Here is an 18,546-nt window from a genome sequence, read left to right as displayed (position 1 = left end):
TATGTCACAGCTAAGGAAAGGTAGACTTTTTCCTGCTGATCTACCTGCTTTTTGGAGACTATTGTATTAAATGTATACACAAGTAGATAACCTACTTTCAAAACTGTTACAGCATGTAATCAAAGAATAAGCAAATGGATAATGAGCAAGAACTGACTTTCAAATCAAAAGCTACAGAGAAGGTGGTTATTTAAACAATTACTATGAAAACAAACAGGTATGTCTTGAAATATCCCTTTTCCTTCATATATTTTACACTAACTTAGACAATTACTAAATCTTTTTTTTTTTTCAGGTTACTCCTCACCAAAATATATAATTGCATACATCTATAATTTTAACTTTCAGAAAGATGTCACATAGAGTGAATGCCTTTCTCAGATGGGCTATCATTAAAAATAAAACTATATCTTGTTCTTACTCCTCCCTCTCACCCTCCCTCTCTCCTTCCCTTCTTCTAGAATTTATGATGATACAAATGATCGAAGAATGACTTTAGCTGCAGTTTCCTTAAGCTCTATGACCTTGTTAGTAAAGTATTTGACGTATTGCTTTATGAAAATCAAAAGATTATTCTCCCATCATAGTGTGTAAAAGTCAGTTCATTTCAGAACGGAAAAATCAATTCTTGGTGGCACATTTTGTTTAGACAGATCTAAAATAAAGTTTTGAGGAGGTTTAACTCATATAGAATCAGTTCAAATTTTGTGCTCCTTAAAACTGTGCTGCCTAGAATTAACATTTCAGTGGTCAGTGTTGTACAGACGGGTTTTATATACTTATCTATGTCTATTAGCTTTTTACCTTTTAAAAAGTAAATCCTAATAAATACATATGGAATATGAATTAAGTTTGCACTCTCCCCCTTCTTTTCCCCCTCTGATAAGAATGGCAGGAAAGGATATCCAGGGTATCAAAGACAATTTTTGAAAACAAAACTCCACTTAAGATATTTTTGTTTCGATATTGTTATAAAAAAAAAGAAGAAGTTACTGAAGTCAGGCTTTTGTGTTTCTGCTTGGAAAGAAAAAAAAAACTTACCAAAACACATAAACATATAATTATGCAAGATAATTATCCTATGCAATAATCAAATCCATTAAAGAAAATAAGACCAAGCCTGAAAGTATAAATGGGAATTTACTCTGATCTAACAAATAAGTAATGAGCAGAATCTTCAAGAAGGGCAAATCTTTTAAGGAAATAACACGAGGTCAATTTCAATAGATATTTATTCTTCTTTAAAATACATTTCATACCCTCTTGTTTTCTACTTAGGTCCCAATGAAATATGAGAGCAGTCATCAAAATTAGATGTTATTAAGTTGGTTCTTGTTGAGTGTATTTTAAAATTACCAACAGCGAATTAATGTGCACTTTGGACAACATATTTAAGCCATGCATCTCTAAAAGCAGTTTTTAAATAAGCATGCAGACCCTGATTTCAAGCTTTCTAAGCCAGCTTTTGAGAGAATATCTCCTCCCTTATTTTAAAGGGAACATTTTAAAATAACAATCAAGTAAACAAGTTGTAACCCTCTTACTAAATGCTGGTAGTACACAATGAATAACTTTTCTCTTTGTTCTGATTTCTTTTCCCCCACCCTATAAAGCTGTCTTCCTATTTCTGCTACTAAGTTCTGCAACTACCTAACCAGCTACTTCATTCTGAAACTAAACTTTTTCTTAAAATTAAGAAGGGGAGAGCTCCTGCGCCTCATTAAAATGTCAGGCCTCTCTTCTGACTCGGCTCATAATTGTATCTTTTAAACCATAACTCAACCTTAATGTATACTGCCTGACACCGCGTGTTGGGAACTTAGGAAAATGCCGTCTATGTACCTTTAAGACCGCAAGCTCACTCTTGCTGCCTGGCATCCTGCCAAACTTGGAGGCAAAAGCGGGAGGGTTTTTGCAAAATATCCTTAACAATTGTCGCTCCCTGTTCCAACTCTGCCCTCCACTACCACTCCCTTTAAAAAAAAAAAAAAAAAATCTGTGGAGTGGTCATCTGTGCCTGGCCCTCTCGCCACTCCCGGAAAGCCGCCTTTGCCCCTAGCCTCCAACTCCTCAGCCCTGGGCCTCCTCTGCGAGGCCTGGTTGGCTTGGGTTTCAGAAGTTAAGCCCAAACCGCCCCAGAGCCCTTTGCGCCCCCTGGGGCTCTGGGGCCAAGTCAGAGGAAGTTCAGCCCCCATCCACTTCACTCAGCACCCTGCGGGCTCAATTCCCAAGGCCTGGGCTTCCCTTGGAGGGAAGGAGCCGTCGAGCTATGCTCTCCAGGCAGAGGCGCAAGTGCGCGCAGGGCTGGGAAGGCGCACCGGCTGCGTGGTCCCAGGTCCACACTGGCCTGGAGGGTTTGAGTTCCCGTCCTCCCGCTGTGGAGCTACCAGCTTCTTGATTCCCCGGAAATTTGTGACCCCAGCGTCACCCCCACAGCGAGGAATTAAGAAACTTACTTGTTTGGTCATGGAGTCAATGAGGCGCACGTAGAAATCCTGCTCTGTCCTTATCCCTGGGGGAAAGAGGAGGAAACGAAAGAGAATTAAATGAGAAATGAGAGGGATCAGTCGAGAGGGAAGGGGGCGATAATAACAAAACAAATCATAAGAACAACTAAAGTACACTCAACCACACGAATGGGGCAAGGGATCCCAGGCGAATCGGAACCCCCATCCCTGGAAAAGCACAGCCTGGACCTCCCTCCCCCAGCATCCAGAGAGTTGCCGCTGGCCTAGCCCAGGTGCTCTAAGAAGCTAGAAGTAAAGCCTGTAGCTAGGAATGGAGCAGGACCCCCACTTGACTCTTCTTCCTTCCCAGGCAAGAGCCCTTGTGCGATCGCCTAGAGCCATTAAGGCCACCACCACTGCTAACCTCGGGCCTGGGGTCTGGGCCACACTTAAGGAGCAGGCCTCAGAAAGGGGAGAAAGAAGACAAGTGGCCCAGAGAAGACTGGGCATTACACCTGGCCTCAAGTACATACTGGAGGGACAAAGCGGCCCTGAGGCCACTCCAGGCCTGTTCCGGTCAAACTTCCTAAGAGGAAACTCAGGAGAGGTAGGTTCACCTGCAGGATGGCGGACTGAGCTTCCCTGGGGAGGCTTTACTCCACCTGGAGATCCCCGAGTGCCCTGACCCGACATGGAACCCCAGGGTGCAGGCACAGGCAGGATGAGAGCCTCACCATTGCTGTAGAGGAGCTGGAGCCGGTAGTGAATCCCGTTATTGGTCTTTTCGCTGTTGGCTTCCTAGTTTGCAGCAGGACGCAAAGACACAAGAGACGCAGGAGAGAGGTCGGCGTGAGCGAGTGGACCAACTTCGAGGCAACTTTCCCCAAGCCGGGTCCCCGGGCCGGTGAGCCCCGGAGCAACAGAAAATGCTGCAAACTGTGATCCCTCCTTCGTTCCCATCCCAAACTGCTCTCTCTCCCCTTCCAGAAAATTCCGTGGGGCGCGAAGGGGTGATCCTCTTCCCAGGGCCTGGGGACGCGGGCCTGGGCCATCAGAGGCAGGCGCTGTGTGGTCTGGTAGTCGAGGACGAGTTCATCCCGGCACCCATGACAGTGGATTGTGAAGCCGGGCTCGCCTTTCTCCAGCTCTAGGGGCTCCACGCGAACTTTTATGGAGGAGGACCCCGTGAACTGGGAGCCCAGATTCGTCCGGGACGGGAAATGGCTTGGGAACCCCTCACAGGAGTGTGTTGTGAATGCTTTGCACTCATGGAGGAACGCGCCTCCCAAGGCACCAGGGCCTGCTCCCCGAGCCGCGAACAAGGGGAGGAGGCGCTGCGCCCACTTACTTTTTCCTTCTCCACGAACCCCACAAAGGCTGTCCTCTCGATCTCCACGGGCTGGCCCTGTCTGTCGTAGAGAGCCAGGACGAAGTGGAAGAAGTTGGATTTGCGCAGATTGGAAGGCGGCTGCTTCTCAAAGTGAGCCCGGGCCAGACCCACCCCGCTGCGGCCAAAGAACGCAGAGTTAGACGGCAAAGCAAAACGTCGACTCGCGCCCCCCTTGTTACCACTACACACCCGAGAACCCTCAAACACCCACCTCCTCTTTCCCCAGTGGACCCCCTCCAGGATCCCTCAGGCCCCCCAGGAGTAGCCAACACCCAGTAGGCATTCTTTGCTTGTGCTTGTCCTCCCTGCGGAGGGCAGAGCGCGTCCTCAAAACTCGCTAAAGAGGTGTGAAAGTTTTGTTTGGGTTTTGCGCGCTAGACAAACGCTATAAGCATTTTCTCCGACTTGAACTGCGCTGAGTTGGGGGGGGAAGAAAAGTGGCAGTGAATGAGGTTTGAAGAAAAGAGCCCAAAGTTTACAATTTAGCGGGAGGGGGCATGGGAATGGGTTCCCGCTACTCTTTAGAATCTCTTGACTTAGGTACGTGGACAGGTGGGAATGAATGAAGACACGCTCCGCTTCTCGCTGCAACAGCCACCCTCCAGGAAACCTCCCGCGCCCCGGCCAATTACCGACGCCTAGCCTGGGGAAGCCAAATTTCCACCCCAAAACTTGTGCAGAAGAGTCCAGGATAGGACTCAGAGTTGGCGGGGGCGGGGGCGGGGTGGTCTCTGTGGGAGAAAGAACTAAGATGTTTTGTAAAGACCTGTCCTGGGAAAGTTTCTCTGCTCTGCAGAAATCCTCACAATCATTCCAGAAATCATAAGAGCCAGGGTTGCTGGATGAGCTACCCCATTGGGAGACTGAAGGCTGGGGCTCCAGGGGTGCCGACTGCCACTGACAGCCCAACCTGCCAAACACAAGCGCACAGAGGCACATACATGCACAAACACACGGCGCACCGGACGCGCGCGCACGCGCGCGCGCGCGTACACACACACACACACACACACACACACACACACACACACATAACTTTCGTTTCCAGCCCAGTTACCCAATTCACTCTCACTACCAACTACCCCCAACCTTATGCTCGGCAGGGAAGGTAACAGTGCCGGGGACTCTGGTCTCCAGCCCCGGGAAGCTGGGGATGATGTAATTAGTCATCTTCCTTCTTTCCCTTCCGCACTCTCTGAGTCTGATAGGGCCTGGGGCCACCAGGTTTCCCACTCCCCTAAGCCCAACTGGTGGCCGGGAATTTAAAAGGGCACTGTTTCACGCTTGGGATCAGGAACCCCTGGAAAAGGGCATTGGGTGTGCCCAGGGAAGTTCTTCAAGTCAACCTCCAAGGGCAGTGCCTTCGGGCCACACTGTCTAGCATCTGGGGAGCTTTGAGTGGGAGAGGGGCTGGAAGAGGCCATGGTGACAGGGGGTGGGGAAGACTTAGGAGATGTCAGAATTAAAGTTGGGAGTTGCTATTCTACCGATGGACTAAGAAAAACTGAAGGTGAGAGAGAGGGAGGGAGGGAGGGAGAACCAGATAGGAGAAATAAGAGAAGACTCGAGGGAGAAATGGGGAGAGAAAAACAGAAGAGACAGAGAGGTAATGGGAAGGAGAAAGAGAGGAGAGTAGGGAAGAGAAAAGAAAGAAGAGTAAGGACAGAAGGAAGGGAAGATGAAGGTAAAGAGGAAAATGAAATGAAAGGAGGGAATTTAAAATAAGGGGGAAAGAGAGACGAGAAGGAATGAAGAGAAAAGGAAAGAAATGGAAGGAGGGGAAAGAAAGGAAAAGAAGGAGGGAAGGAAAGGGAGAAGAAAATAAAGTAAGGAAGAAAGAAAGAAAAGACGGAAGAAAAAGGGAAGGGAAGGAAGAAAGAAGAGGAGGGGAGAAAAAAGAAAAATAGAGATAGCCTGACAGAAAAGAAAGAACGATCACAAAACACAGATATCCAACAGCATGCTGGCGAGACGCCTCTTCTGGGTTAAAACAAAATGAAAACAGTCACAGAGGAGGCAGCGGAAAGTGCCGGCAAAGCGTGGGCTCCTCGCAGGCAGCTCCTGGTTCTCCGGCCGCAGGCGACGATTGCAGCGCCGCCGGGGAGCGCAGAGCTCAGGCTGCAAGCAGAGCGCAGCAGCGGACGCAGCTGTGCGGCCCGGCCCCGGGGCAGCCGCGGCTGCAGCCGCCTCCCAGCTCTCCCGCTAGCGGCTAGCTCCCTCGGCCGCGGTCCCCGCGCGATACCCACCTCTGCGCCGCTGTGTTGGCGTCCAGCACCCCGGCGCCCTGCATCCACGTCCGCACCGCGTTCATGCCGCTACCCAGCGGCTCTTCCTTCATGCTGCTTCCACTCCGTTGGATGCTTTCCTGAATCCCAAACATGAAAACAACCTTTTCTTGTGGAAAATCTCCTCCCCCTCGAAAATAGAAAAAAAAAAAATAGAAAAAAAAAAGAAAGAAAACGCCAACCAGAGATTTTCTTTTCTTTTCTTTTTTTTTTTTTTTTTTTTTTTTTGAGTCGATGAACTCGCGCTAGAAGATCAAGGCGGGCTGGAAAGCAAATTTTTTAAAAATGTAAACCTTCGTTCAAAACAGCGATAACCCGGAGAAAAAAAAAAGGAGAGGATAAAAAAGAAGAAGAAGAAAGGGAAAATCCAACGAAAAGACCAAAATAAAAAAAATTAGAGATGTATGCTTGGCTGTTGGGGGTTGTTTGGTTGGTTGATTTTTGGTTTGGGTGCTTTTTTTTTTTTCGCTTTTTTTTTTTTTTTTTTTTTTCCTTTTTTTTCTCTCTCTCTCTCTCTCTCTTTTTTTTTTTTTTTTTTTTTGGTAGTGATCACAGGCCGGTGGAGAACAGGAGGGGCTGGAGTTTCCTTTTGTAGAGGTACCCTTCACTTGAACAAGCAGGAAGAAAAAAAAAAAAAAAACGTGATAGCAATTTAAGAAACAATAGACTCAACTCGCGCTGCCGGCTTTGCTACTTCAAGTGTCATTTTCCACAACCAGGCAAGTTTTTTCCTTTCTTTTTTTTTTTCCCCCTCCTTCTCTCCCAACCAAAGATGTTTCTTTCCTTTCAGTGCGTGTAGATGAGGAGGACGCTGGTTGCCGTAGACAGCTACACCAGAGAGGGTGGGGGGAAGGGGGGAAAAAGGGAAAGAGGAAGGGGGGGAGGGAAAGAGAGAGAGAGATAGAAAGAGAGGACAGGGAGAAAGAGAGAGGGGTGGACCCTGCTGGATGGAGATTCTGTTTTCTCCTTGCTAAAATAGAAGTGATTTGCAGGCTTTCCCTATGGAATCCAGTTTGACTCTCCCCAGAGCTAAACACAGGCACACTAACCCCAAAGGGAGGAGGCGGGGCTCAAGCCTCAAAGCCCCGCCCCTTCTTTGCATAACGTCATTCTTCCGCCTCGCCGCAGCCAATCGCCGCTGAGGATCTGTCTTGCTCACGGAGCCAGGCCACGCTCCCTCATTAACATCCTTCTCCTGGTGGCGCGGAGAAGCCGGGCAAAGTTCCTTGCAAAGTGGCGAGCGAGGGAGCGCTGAGCAAGGCGTCTGGGCTGGGGAGGAGTCGGGTCGACTGAAGCGGAAAAGGGGACAGAAGGAAGGAGAGGGGGGTATCCTTTCCAGGGATTTGAGCTGGAGATCTGCATCCCGGCTATTGCTGTCCCTTAGCATCCTTGCTGCGCCCTGGGCGCGCTCGAGGCATACAGGCTTCGTTCTCCCAGGGCTGATGCCACGTCCTGCTCCGCAGTCCTGGGACGTCGGGGGCAAAAGTGGAGGAGACAGGAGAGCCCAGACAGAAAAAGCAGGACGCGTGTCCCAGGTGCCCACCTCTTCGCTTTGAGGCGGGGTGGTGGGATGGAATATGGGTCGCGAGGTCGGTGCTGGGAGCTTGCGGAGAGACACTGTCTCCACGCTGGGAGGGGCGGGTGAATTCAGGACCGCTCAAGTAAGGCTTTGTGGATCCCCTGGTAGTGGGGGACCCAGACTCTGAATCCAACCTGGCCTCTGAAACGCTTCTCGCTCCTCACTAACCCGAGGCCGGCGGTGTTAAGCACTGTTCTTACACGCTCACTTCTCTTGGGTTACTGTGAAGATAGGTGAACAGTGGGATAATGGGTCTCACTGCGACTGGGTCAGGGTGCGTTATAAATTTTTTCTCAAATTCAGTCTCCAACTCCTCACCCCCGCTCCAAAGTATTTTTTTTCTTCTTCTTTAGGAGAAACGACAACCACATCTATGTCTGATTTGTTGGTTGTTGCAGAATCTCTTCCTGTTAAAAGTGCGCGGGGCGGGGAGGAGGAGTAAACAAACCTCTAAATTCTGTTCCAGCGGTGTGGGCAGAGAAAGGGAGAGCTGGGGGAGGGAATGGAAAGAAGGAGGGGGAAGCCATGGAGGGGGGGGCGGGGGATAATGAAAGAGAGGGAGGGGAAGAATAAGAGAAGGAGAAGAAAGAGAGGGAAGGAAAGAGAAGAACTTGGTCTTCTATCTTTAGCATATATGCTTGTGGCTGGCAAAAGTGATGGCTAGATGTGGGTAGTGTGCCCCATCATTTTTTAGCAGGTTGTAACCTCTAATAAGCACATGGTGAACTTCTGTTTCATTGGTCTCAGAGGAATTTAGCCAAATTTGCTAAAGACCCCTTGGGGGGAAATTCTCTGCCAGAAATCCAGGTCCCCTTTCTACTGGCGGCCTTTGGCCCTTTGATTTAGGAAGGGTCAGTGATGGAAAGGTACACATGCTTATGTTGAATGGAGGGAGATAGTTAAGAGTTAAGCTTTGTGCTTTTGGCACAACAGGAACGTGGAACCACTTCTTGATCCCTAAACTGGGTGAAAGCGTGTGTTCCAGGCCTGCAAATGCATGGCCACTATCTCCTTCGAACACTATCTCCTGCCCAGCTCTCATAGCACTTGTTCTGCACCTCTGTGTGTTGAGGACTTTCTTCCTGGTACCATAATTAATGTCATCTCCTCCAAGACATGCCTGAAGAGATTATTCTCATCCAGGGGGATCCCCATAGCATCTACCAGACTTCCTGGCATACAGTAGGTGCTCAAGAGAGGTATAATGGTAGAAACTGGAAGGGTGTCAGACTTGTGGAGGGAAATTAAATGTATAATTGAAACTGGCCTGCGTTTAAAAATAAATTTAAAATTTTGTATGTTTTTCTCTTGAAAAAAAAAAAAAAACTTTCCAAAGCTCCAAGCTTAACCTGATGCTCCAGGCCCCAAAGATTCCCAGAGCCAACCCCTTCCCCCAGTTCAGTGGGGACCTTCAAGGTAGAGGGGTCAGGAAGCAAAGATCGCCCCTCTTATCAGTGAGTCCCAGATAGTTCTGGCTCAAGACCTATGCCTCCCTCTAATTAACAACTTGAGCCTACAATTTACTATCCAGTAAACAGTCTGCAGGACTCCAAGTTGAGTGTGATGGGGTACATGGTGCAAAGATAGAGAACATACAGCAAAGGAACTGATCACTGGGAAAGGTGCCAGGGAAGGAGAGACACTGCTGTTCTGAGGTCCAGAATGAGCAAGACACACACATACAACAGAGGGATTTCTGGGGAGTCAAGCAGAATCTAGAAGCATCTGCAAAGGATGTGTTCATTGAGGTGTCTGAAACTGACTATCTCAACTGAGAAATTTGCACAGAGAAAGGAGCCTTCAGCAGCCCTATTCCTGCCCCCAGAGCCAAATCCCCAGGAACTAAATTAGAGGGAGGCATTTTTCATATCTGCCTGGCTAGAGAAGACAGAAAAATAACAGGGGGAGGGGGAACAGAAATCTTTTTGATAAGACTAATGCACTTTGGCTGTTACCTCACCTGGGGTGCTGACTATATTTTAATCAAGCAGAGTATTCATAGCTTTTCTTCTTCTGGATGTCCTTGTGCTTTCAACCTGGCTTTCCCAGACTGTAATAAATGTTTAAGTAGGAAGGAAGCTAAAAAGAGAAAGTGGGAAAGAGACATAGAGAGTGACAGAAAACTGGGAATGACACCCAGGCCAGCAGAGTAATAGCTTTCTTTAGTGAATTCTAAACTTTGAAAAGGAATTTCTTAAATACTTCTAAATCTCCCCCTCATGTGAGGTTGGCACCACCTCTAGAGACAAAGCCTTTGTGTAGGGGTGACTGTGAAGTGTGAATCCAGACTGCTTCCCTCCTTTTTACTTTATAGTCACATCTCCTGTGGAGATATGCATGCATGTAGGACCTGCAGTGCATTGCCTAAGATCTACGGTGTACCTGTGAGTTGACTTTAGTAGTTTATAAACTGGAATCAATACCCTAGTCATTTAGGGGATTGGAGGGTGGGGAGGCTTCTTGAAAATGCAGATTTCCAGGCCTTGTTCAGATTTGACCAATCAATCAGAGCCTCTGAGATGGTGCCTCTGGATTCATATTTAAAGATATTTGGATACTCTTGGTTTCTGATATATCATCTCAGAGAAAGAAGGGAGGGAGGGAAGAAGGGAGGGGAAACGAACCTATGCATGAAAAAAATAACAGCACACCGAGTTTCATCTGTATAAACTCCAAGGAGCCATTGGAGAGGATTGGCATTTCCAGGGAATGAAGTCTCTCCCTGAGCTTCTCGAAGTTTCTTCAACGCACAGGGGCAGCAACCACACTTGCCCGAATGTTCCATCTCGCAGGCGGGGCTGCACAGCTCTCAAGGTCTCCCGTCCCGAGGAAGTTCATGCCAGTGAACAAACCCCTCCTTCCCCATCCCTCGCCCCTAACTTCTACTCCTTGGTTGTACCAACCTTGTTGAGGCATAGGGGAATCGATTCCTTTTCCTGAAGAGCTTGAGTCGCCACAAAGATTTCTAGGGACTCAGGTAGAAACCTGTCCCTCATCCCCCCTACCCCCTATCTGAGAGAGAGAGAGAGAGAGAGAGAGAGAGAGAGAGAGAGAGAGAGAGAGAGAGAATACAGCCTAACTAGGACCAGCAGAAAAGTCCCCGGAAAAGAGGGAATCATCTCGGCTCGTCCGCCCCCAGGAGGCCAGACTTGGGACTTGTCACTTAGAAAAATTCTTGAATTTTCGTTCCCCTACTAAAGGGGAACCTGTGGGGGGGGGGGGCGGGGGATGGCCCCTCACCTTTGCCACTTGCTAGAGACTGCCCTGAGTGAGGTGGGAAGGCAGACGCCTTCTGCAGTGCGGGGAAGAGACTGGAAAGAGGAAAACTGGGTGACAAAGCTCAAACCGCAAAATCCCTCCAGGTGCGGCACGATCCAGAAATCCAGAAGAGTCGCCCCGAAACCTGAAGTCTGAGGCGGGGGCGGGGATGGACCGAGGCCCATCAGCTGCCCGCAGGGAAAGGGATGAGTCGGTGGCAACCCAGCGTCTGGGAAAGCCAGACCTGCCCCTGCGCAGCTCTGTGAGCGCCTGGGTTCCGCACTCCAGACGCGGACAAGAGCGGTCCATCACCGGGTCCACCAGCCAGCAAAACCCTAACCCTTTCCCTCGGTGACCTCACCCTCAGCTCTTGGGGAACGCGTGGGAGCTGCAGGCCACAGTTCCACCGGAAATCCGGACTCTGACCCCAGTTTCCGACTTCTGCGATCTGCGGAGCCCCTTTGCTCACGCAGTCTGACACTACCAATCTCAGGAGCGCACCTCCCACCGCAGTACAGGCGGGGGGACTGAGGCCTAGAGAAGGACAAAGGTGCCCACAGACAGGAGGTAGAGACACGTGGGAGAGCTTAGTTTGCTAGGAGCAGGAGCCTGGGGCAAGGGGTTCTGACAAATCTCTCTCGGGTTTCCCCGGGGCCGGGGTGGGGTGGGGTGGGGCGTCCCAGATAATAATAGATAATTTGTCGAAGACTTTACCAGCATAAATTCACTGAATTTCCATCACAGATCAAGAAAACAGATAAGGTCACTCCCATTTTACAGGTGGGGAAACTGAGAATCTATGAGGAAAGTGTTAAAAAAAAAAAGTGTCCAATACACTACACAGCTAGTACAGTTGCCCACCACAATTCTCCAGGACCTGCGCTTTAACCTGGGAGCCAAACCATTGGCAGAGTGAGTCTCCTACCCCAGAATGCTCATGGGTTCCTTGGCTTTCCTTCCCCAGGGTCTGGGTTCCGTATTCAGGTCCACGAAAGAGATCGCGCAAGCCCCCTCCCACGGTGGGGGGTCGGACTTACAGCAGAGGAGAGAAAGAGGGTGCTGGGGAGTTCCCAAGAAAAGTCCTAAAGAGTGATCCGACTGAATGCGCATTCACGCTGTCAGCTACGACTATGCTTCTCTCCCGGCCCTACAGGGACAGGGAGCACCTGGGGCATCCAGCGCCAGCCCTTGACTGTTACATTTACTTGGCCTCCAGTCGGTCGTTTGTCCCAGTCCTAGCTGAGGTCTTAGAGTTCATACAAGCTTTCCCGAAAGAAACAAGCTAAACACAGGACTTTTGGGGGGGGACATCGGTTCGTCTATCAGAGGACGGAAATCTAGACACCTGCGAATGTGCTTTAATTGGGGTAGAAGATGATTCTCCCTTGTCGTGACCATACGTAGCTAAAAGTTCAAGTTATTTTGAGTCCGGAGAATACAGTTGGGGACACAGCCGGGAATTATCTCATAGGTCCAAAGCTGTCAGAGAGCATCCCGAAACTCACCCTTCGGCCCTTGTCCATAGTCTAGGACCTTGAAATCCCGCTTCCTCAATAGAAGGCACTTCGGAGGTGGGAGAACAGAGCTTTCCAGCAGTTTGGAAATTAGCATCCCCTACATAGCGCAAACTCTAGTAAAAGAAACTTGGGCCTGCGGAGTTTTGGAGAGGAACAGAGGAATCGACCGGTTTATTTACTTAGGAGAAGCGGGGGGTGGAGGAGGGAGGGCAAGTTTAGCAGGAGCGCTAGAGGTGACCGGGTGAAAAAAAAAATTGCGCTCGTATTTCCTTTGAGGCACAACTCCCTAGATATTTCCCAACACTGAGCGCTGTCCGCCTTTGCTATCTTTGTTTGAGAGATGCTTATGATTCGAGTGTGCAAATACGTTCCCAACGAAGGGTGGCTGCATATTTTGTGGGTCTGTACAGTCCGTGTGTGTGTGCTGGGAAGTGACAGCGTGCACTTAGCTGTTTGCGTGCGCTTGTGCTGGAGGAGGTAGAGGTACACACAAGCAAGAGCACACATGTATGTGGATAGTGTGTGCGTGTGTCACGAGTCTAACTTGTGTAAGTGCAGTGCGTATGGACAGAAGTACTGTCTGTTGTGCAACAGCATCATACACATGTGTAGAACCTGAGTTCGTACATGATTCGTGTGCACATTTGTGCGTGTGAAACCTAGCAAAGAACTCCTAAAAACTTAAGCCCGGCCAGAAGAAAGTTTAGCAGGCTGAATGCTGCTGACTGAGGGGCCAAGGGCAGGCTGGTCCCTTGGTTTTGCAGGTGCGGGGAACCTCCTGTGGAGCGCAGAACGCTCTCAGAGTCTGCAGGTTAGCGCCCAGCTCAGCTCTTGGCCGGCAAGGCCGGTCCCCCTGTCGGCCAGCAATTAGGAGGACTGAGATCGCAATAGTCCCTGCTGGACAGTTCCGAGCTCTTGATCATTTCTTGAGGACAGTTTCTGGTTATTGATGCGGTGTGTCCTAAAAGAAACCGCTTTAGGATTATTCGCTTGTGTATTTATTCTGTTTAACACTGTTATTATTTGGTGCCCGCGGTGAAGACGGTGCTAAACCTACCAAGAAGTCTCGGCCCCACCTCGGTGCGCAACTCTGAGCGCGTGAGAGATCTGCGAATGCCAGAATCTTCTCTTATGATGGAGCCATAGCGCCACCTAGTGTCTCCTAGCGTCCCCCGCGTTACCGCCACGAAGGTTGGGACCTTCCTACCGCTGATTTCCCATTCACTTTCACTATTTCTCTTCGAGTAAGCCTGCAAACACGCCTTGTGGCTGCCCCTTTGAACACCGCCAAAATGCCCCTTTCTCCACCTGGCAAAGGGGAGATGGAACTCAAAGGGCATCTTTCAAACCCTTCTAAGGCTCATGTCTGTCCCTAGTCCCTAATACTCATATCACATCGGACAATATTATTTAATAAAGAAAATATTGTTTTCTCTACAGTTTTTATTGTGACTTATCCTACATCAATAAAATCTAGTATTTATTTAGTGCATATTATGGAGCATCTTATACAATGTACTGCATCAAACACCCTACTTCAATATTATTTCCCATTTTACAGATGAAGAAACTGAAGCTAGAGAAAACAAGTGCCCATCCAAGGTCCCATTGCAGAACTTACCCCAAGCCTACCTGCCTGATACCAGAACCCACTTTTCTCAACCTCTGTGTCTTATAGACTTTTCAGCTCTTTAGTCACTGACTTTATGACAGAACAAGGCATAGAGTGGCCACTCACTCATATATTTATGAACAAATGCACTATTGCCTTTTTCAATTTGATCTTCTAGAGTTGGGCTGGGAAAAGCATTGCAATTATCAGACACTTTGACTGAAATGTCACCACAGTTTTTAATTCCCCCAAATATTCCAATCTTAATTAGTTACTTCGCTTTGTCCACAATTTCTTCATCTGGAAAAATAGGTTTACTGTGAGGTTAAGTGAGGGGGGAAAAAAATTGAAGTGCTTGATATCAGTATTCAATAATTATAATGCCAAATATAATTGTTGATAGCTTAAAAACTAAAACAAAAAATTAATCCTCATCACAGAGAATTCACTGTACATTTGAATATCTTTATTTTCATCTTGGAAATTACTTATGTGATAAAATATGTTCACTCTATGGTGGTTGGAGTGTTAATGTTAACCCTGCTTTGTTGTAAAAATTTCAGGTGCAGGGAGAAAAATACAATTAAACAGTAAATCAGCAGATTTTGCTTCTCACCCTTTCCTCCTGCTTTGTAGACTTTGGCCAAGAAAGATTGAAAGGAAAACTGTAAATGTGATTGTTATTCTGGAAAGTACAGAACCTTTTTTTTTTTTTTTTTTTTTTTTTTTTTTTTTAGTTAGGGGAGATTCTGAGCTAGTTTGAGTTTTTCCCCAATCAAAAAACTTTGTTATTACCAATACATTAAACTTTAAAAATATGTGTCTAAGCAAATGATTGTACCCAAATAAAAGAAACAAATGAGGTTTGTTTAAACATATCCCAGGCCTTTAGACATTTCCCCCAAAAGGATAAGTTTTAAAAGTTTAGGGTCTCTTTCTAGAATGACCCATTAATTTCTCCTGTTAGCAATTTAAGTGAAAATGAACTTTTCTGCCTAATCGGGCTGTAACTTTCCTACTTTCAAATTACTACTTTCCTTCTTTCAAAATGACTATTGACTAGTATAGTCATGTCATAAACACATGATTTCTCCTCAGAGAAATGAGGCCAATAAAACCCACAAAAGGTATAAATGTGCCTCCCCATTTAGCTGGCCCATAATCCATTTCTAGTTACTTCATCCCAGCCCCAATTTAGTTCTGTTCATTTGTCCCTGCTTCCCATTTTAGGCAGTGCTCTGTATGGACATGAAATGCATTTGGGAAACTACCTGCAACAAATGTAAGTTCAGACCTTTTACCATATAGCTGACAACATTTTATTATCCTTGATTGGGGATTTTATTCACATCAATAATGTGAGACACTGGTTTTTTGATAATTTGAAGACTTGTTCTGTTTTCTTTTCTTCTTCTTTCCCCACCCCCACAGTAGTCACTAGACCCATTCACCAATATTCTGGGTTTTCTTCTTCCAGGTGCATAGTAAGATTGAAGTATTCTGTCCTCTCCACATTTAGCTATGACCCTGAGATTTGCTTTGGCAAATGAGAAATTACATTATATTAATAAATTATTAATGTCATAAGAAATTACATTAACAAAGTGATAGAGTGATAAAGAGCTAATGTGCAATTCACCAAATCCTCTTTCCTAGGCTGTAGGAGGTAGTGACCCCCAAATGGAGTTTCCATAAACCTGCCACTCCTTGAAAAGACGGTTTAGAGTGGAGACTTCTCCTACCCACATGGGCATTTAGCATGCTTAGGAAGCCAAGCTTTATTAGTGTGTTTGTTAGAGATGTTTAAAGGAGTCACCTAGCCTCTCCTGCCTAATACATTTAGAGAGGTCACTTATCTTTACTTTTTGTGTGTGTGTGTGAACAATCATAAAATTCCCCTGGAGTGAAATGTAGATCTCTGCATCTAGTTAACTAGAATAATCAGATAATGAAATTGTTCAACTAGAAATCTAAATCTATTTTCTTAGTCAATTCACACATGTCTGGGGTTCAAAGCATCATTTAGAAAAAGGTGAAATGAGGAGAACTGAATTTCAAAAAATGATTACAAAGAATCTCAAAACTCTTGCTAGACCTCCACAAGTCTTTTTGGTGAGCTGTATGCCCACTAATAGATACACCAGGATATTTCACAGGGACTGGTAGGAAAACATGATCTCTCCATCATGTTCATTTCTATAATTTCAGGCTGGTGGAAGGGGAAAAAAAACTGGCAATCAATATGTCTTTAAGGAACATTATCTAGGACAAGCTTTAGTTCCTCATTTAGTGTCATGGAGGCATAAACATGCCATCCCCTCCTCAAAATTGCCTCCCCCTTCCCAAATTTGTATGTTGAAACCCTAACCCAAAGATATCTCCCAAAGGTAATTAAGAAATAATTAGGTTTTAAGTGACTTAAGTCATGAGAATGGATCCCTCTGATGGGATTAGTGTCCTTAAAAGAAGAGGAAAGGACTAGAAGGTTTCTCCCTCTTTCAAGCTCTGTCTCTGCCACATGAGGACACAGCAAGAAGAAAGCCATCTGCAAGCCAGGAAGGGGGCCCTCACCAGAACCTGATTATGTTGGCGACATGATCTCAGACTTCCCAACTTCCGAACTGTGAGAAATAAATGTCTGTTGTTGACGCCACCTGGTCTGTGTTGTGTTGTAAGAGCAGCCTGAACTGACTAACGCTTGGGGGAAATAAAAGTAATTAGAGTTAGTAATTCGGGATACCATCCAGTTCTTCTCAGCTGGAATTCTGAGGTATTGAGATGACACCAGTTTCAGAAGTTGTTGTTTTGGTATAATCTTCCTGTGTTTCTACCCACAGCACTATTTTGTGAAATACTTTTTTATTTATTTACTTTTTTTTCAGACTGATTCTAACTCAAACTGCCTCTTAGGCAAGACAGTACTTCTTTTCTTCAACCTCAATTTTTTTTTTATGTGGAACTCTGCAAGAATATTGGGCCATATAGTTTTGGGGCCATATAAAATGCTTTATCATTTTCAAACCAAGAGGAGAAATTTGCTTCTATATTGATGAACTATTCTTTCATGTTTCATTATCTCACACCTAAGGAAATTTCTTATGAATTTTCAGGAAATTTTGTGAGAAAATATTGATTGTGTGACAAACACCGTTGGGCGAAATCATTGCTATCTTGGTTTTTCTTTTTGATCCTTGGTGTGGTATGACTGGTCGCCAAGACTACTACTACTACTTTCATTCGGATAATAATGTAAAATTAACAGAGGGGTTTCACATGACTTATTGCTTGAACTCCTCTCAACAAACCATGCAACTGACATCTCTCTTTCACCAGAGAGGAAATGAGATTGAGCTGTGCCCATATCACATGGCTGGTAAGCAGCCCAGTTTGGCTACAACCCCAGAGCAATGACTGCCTGTGAAGAAATCCATCTGCCATTTTGGTTGGGAATAGAAGTGTCAAGCAATGCCATGGGCACTCCCGTATGGAAAGATGTGAGATGCCTTCTATTGCAGGCATTATTGCCATAAACAAACACCTGTTTTGTGTCTCCTGAGCATCTGAGAAGATGGTATACTTCTACCTCAAAGTTTGCTCTGCTGATCTCTGTTCCTCTATCCAGAGCATGTACAGGAAGGAGAGAACCACCTGAACACTCCTTCCACTTGGACTAGATGTTTTTCTGAAGGTGAATGCCTCAGTTTGTTTCCCAATGTGGTGATTGGTATTATACCAAGATGCAATGAATTTAATGTAAAGCAAATGGTTTCAACCACTGAGAATTTGGGCTTGCTTGTTATTGAAGCTTAAATTAGCCTGTCTTGACTGGTATGACTTCTTGATTCAAATTTAATTCTTTTATAAAAGAATATTACTTCTGTAGGGTGGATCTTAAACTGATCATATAGATACATACCTTTGAAAGAGAAAATATCCTCCTAAACCCTCATGATTTTATTTAAATCAATTTGACAATTTTACTTAAATATGCACAAGCATAAAAGTAAGAACGAATTCTTCACACATGTACTTATTGAGCAACTGCGAAACCAGATTCCAAATTAAATGAAAAGAAAAATACCACATAACCAAAGGATTATAAATAAACAGTAACAAAATATACTGGAATCCACATGGCTTCGTGGAAACTACATTGCTATCCAAGTGTCAAGCAGGTTCTTTGGAGTAGAGCATGCTTCTTTAATCTGCCCTCAGCAATGGCTCACTTTTTTTTTTTCCAACTACCACAAAACATTCCTTAATTCATATTGTGTAAGAAAAGTTTAAAGGAATCATTTTAGTACCAAAGCTACTTCTGTTCCTTTCTTACCAGCCTGACCTTTCTCACTGTTGATGCCAATAAACACATTCTAAAACTTGAGCTCAGAAATTTTGTGTCGGTTTTCAGATTTAAGGATACCTGTGCTTAGCTTTGTAAGTATATCATTGAAATAAAAA

The 18,546-nt window shown here is 46.1% G+C and overlaps 1 protein-coding gene and 1 long non-coding RNA gene across 9 annotated transcripts in view; one reads left to right on the top strand and one right to left on the bottom strand.

Annotated features, from left to right (window-relative positions):
- Ebf1 (EBF transcription factor 1) overlaps positions 1-6,303 on the bottom strand; it is a 379,326-nt gene extending 373,023 nt beyond the window's left edge. For 4 of the 8 annotated variants that reach the window (XM_046462212.2, XM_046462213.2, XM_046462214.2 and 1 more), the window contains exons 1-4: positions 6,084-6,303; positions 3,796-3,952; positions 3,182-3,245; positions 2,457-2,512 (exon numbers count right to left, since the gene is read on the bottom strand). In XM_046462212.2, the coding sequence (XP_046318168.1) occupies positions 2,457-2,512; positions 3,182-3,245; positions 3,796-3,952; positions 6,084-6,217 (411 nt within the window). In that variant the 5' untranslated portion in view covers positions 6,218-6,303. Of the gene's footprint in view, positions 1-2,456; positions 2,513-3,181; positions 3,246-3,795; positions 3,953-4,603; positions 4,792-6,083 lie in introns of those variants that run through there. The other 4 variants (XM_046462207.2, XM_046462208.2, XM_046462210.2 and 1 more) reach the window with 1 other exon arrangement.
- A 727-nt stretch (positions 6,304-7,030) lies between these two features.
- On the top strand, positions 7,031-13,913 carry LOC124105128 (uncharacterized). The gene is made up of 2 exons (XR_006855641.1): positions 7,031-7,657; positions 11,064-13,913. It is a non-coding gene; the product is annotated as an uncharacterized LOC124105128 (long non-coding RNA).
- Positions 13,914-18,546: the final 4,633 nt, after the last annotated feature.

The sequence above is a fragment of the Marmota monax genome, unplaced genomic scaffold, assembly GCF_021218885.2.
Source record: "Marmota monax isolate L192 unplaced genomic scaffold, Marmota_monax_Labrador192_F-V1.1 WCK01_AAM20220418_F8-fsc00236, whole genome shotgun sequence".
NCBI classification, from domain to species: domain Eukaryota; kingdom Metazoa; phylum Chordata; class Mammalia; order Rodentia; family Sciuridae; genus Marmota; species Marmota monax.
Note: the sequence above shows the minus strand (reverse complement) of the source record. Positions and strands in the feature narration are given on the sequence as shown.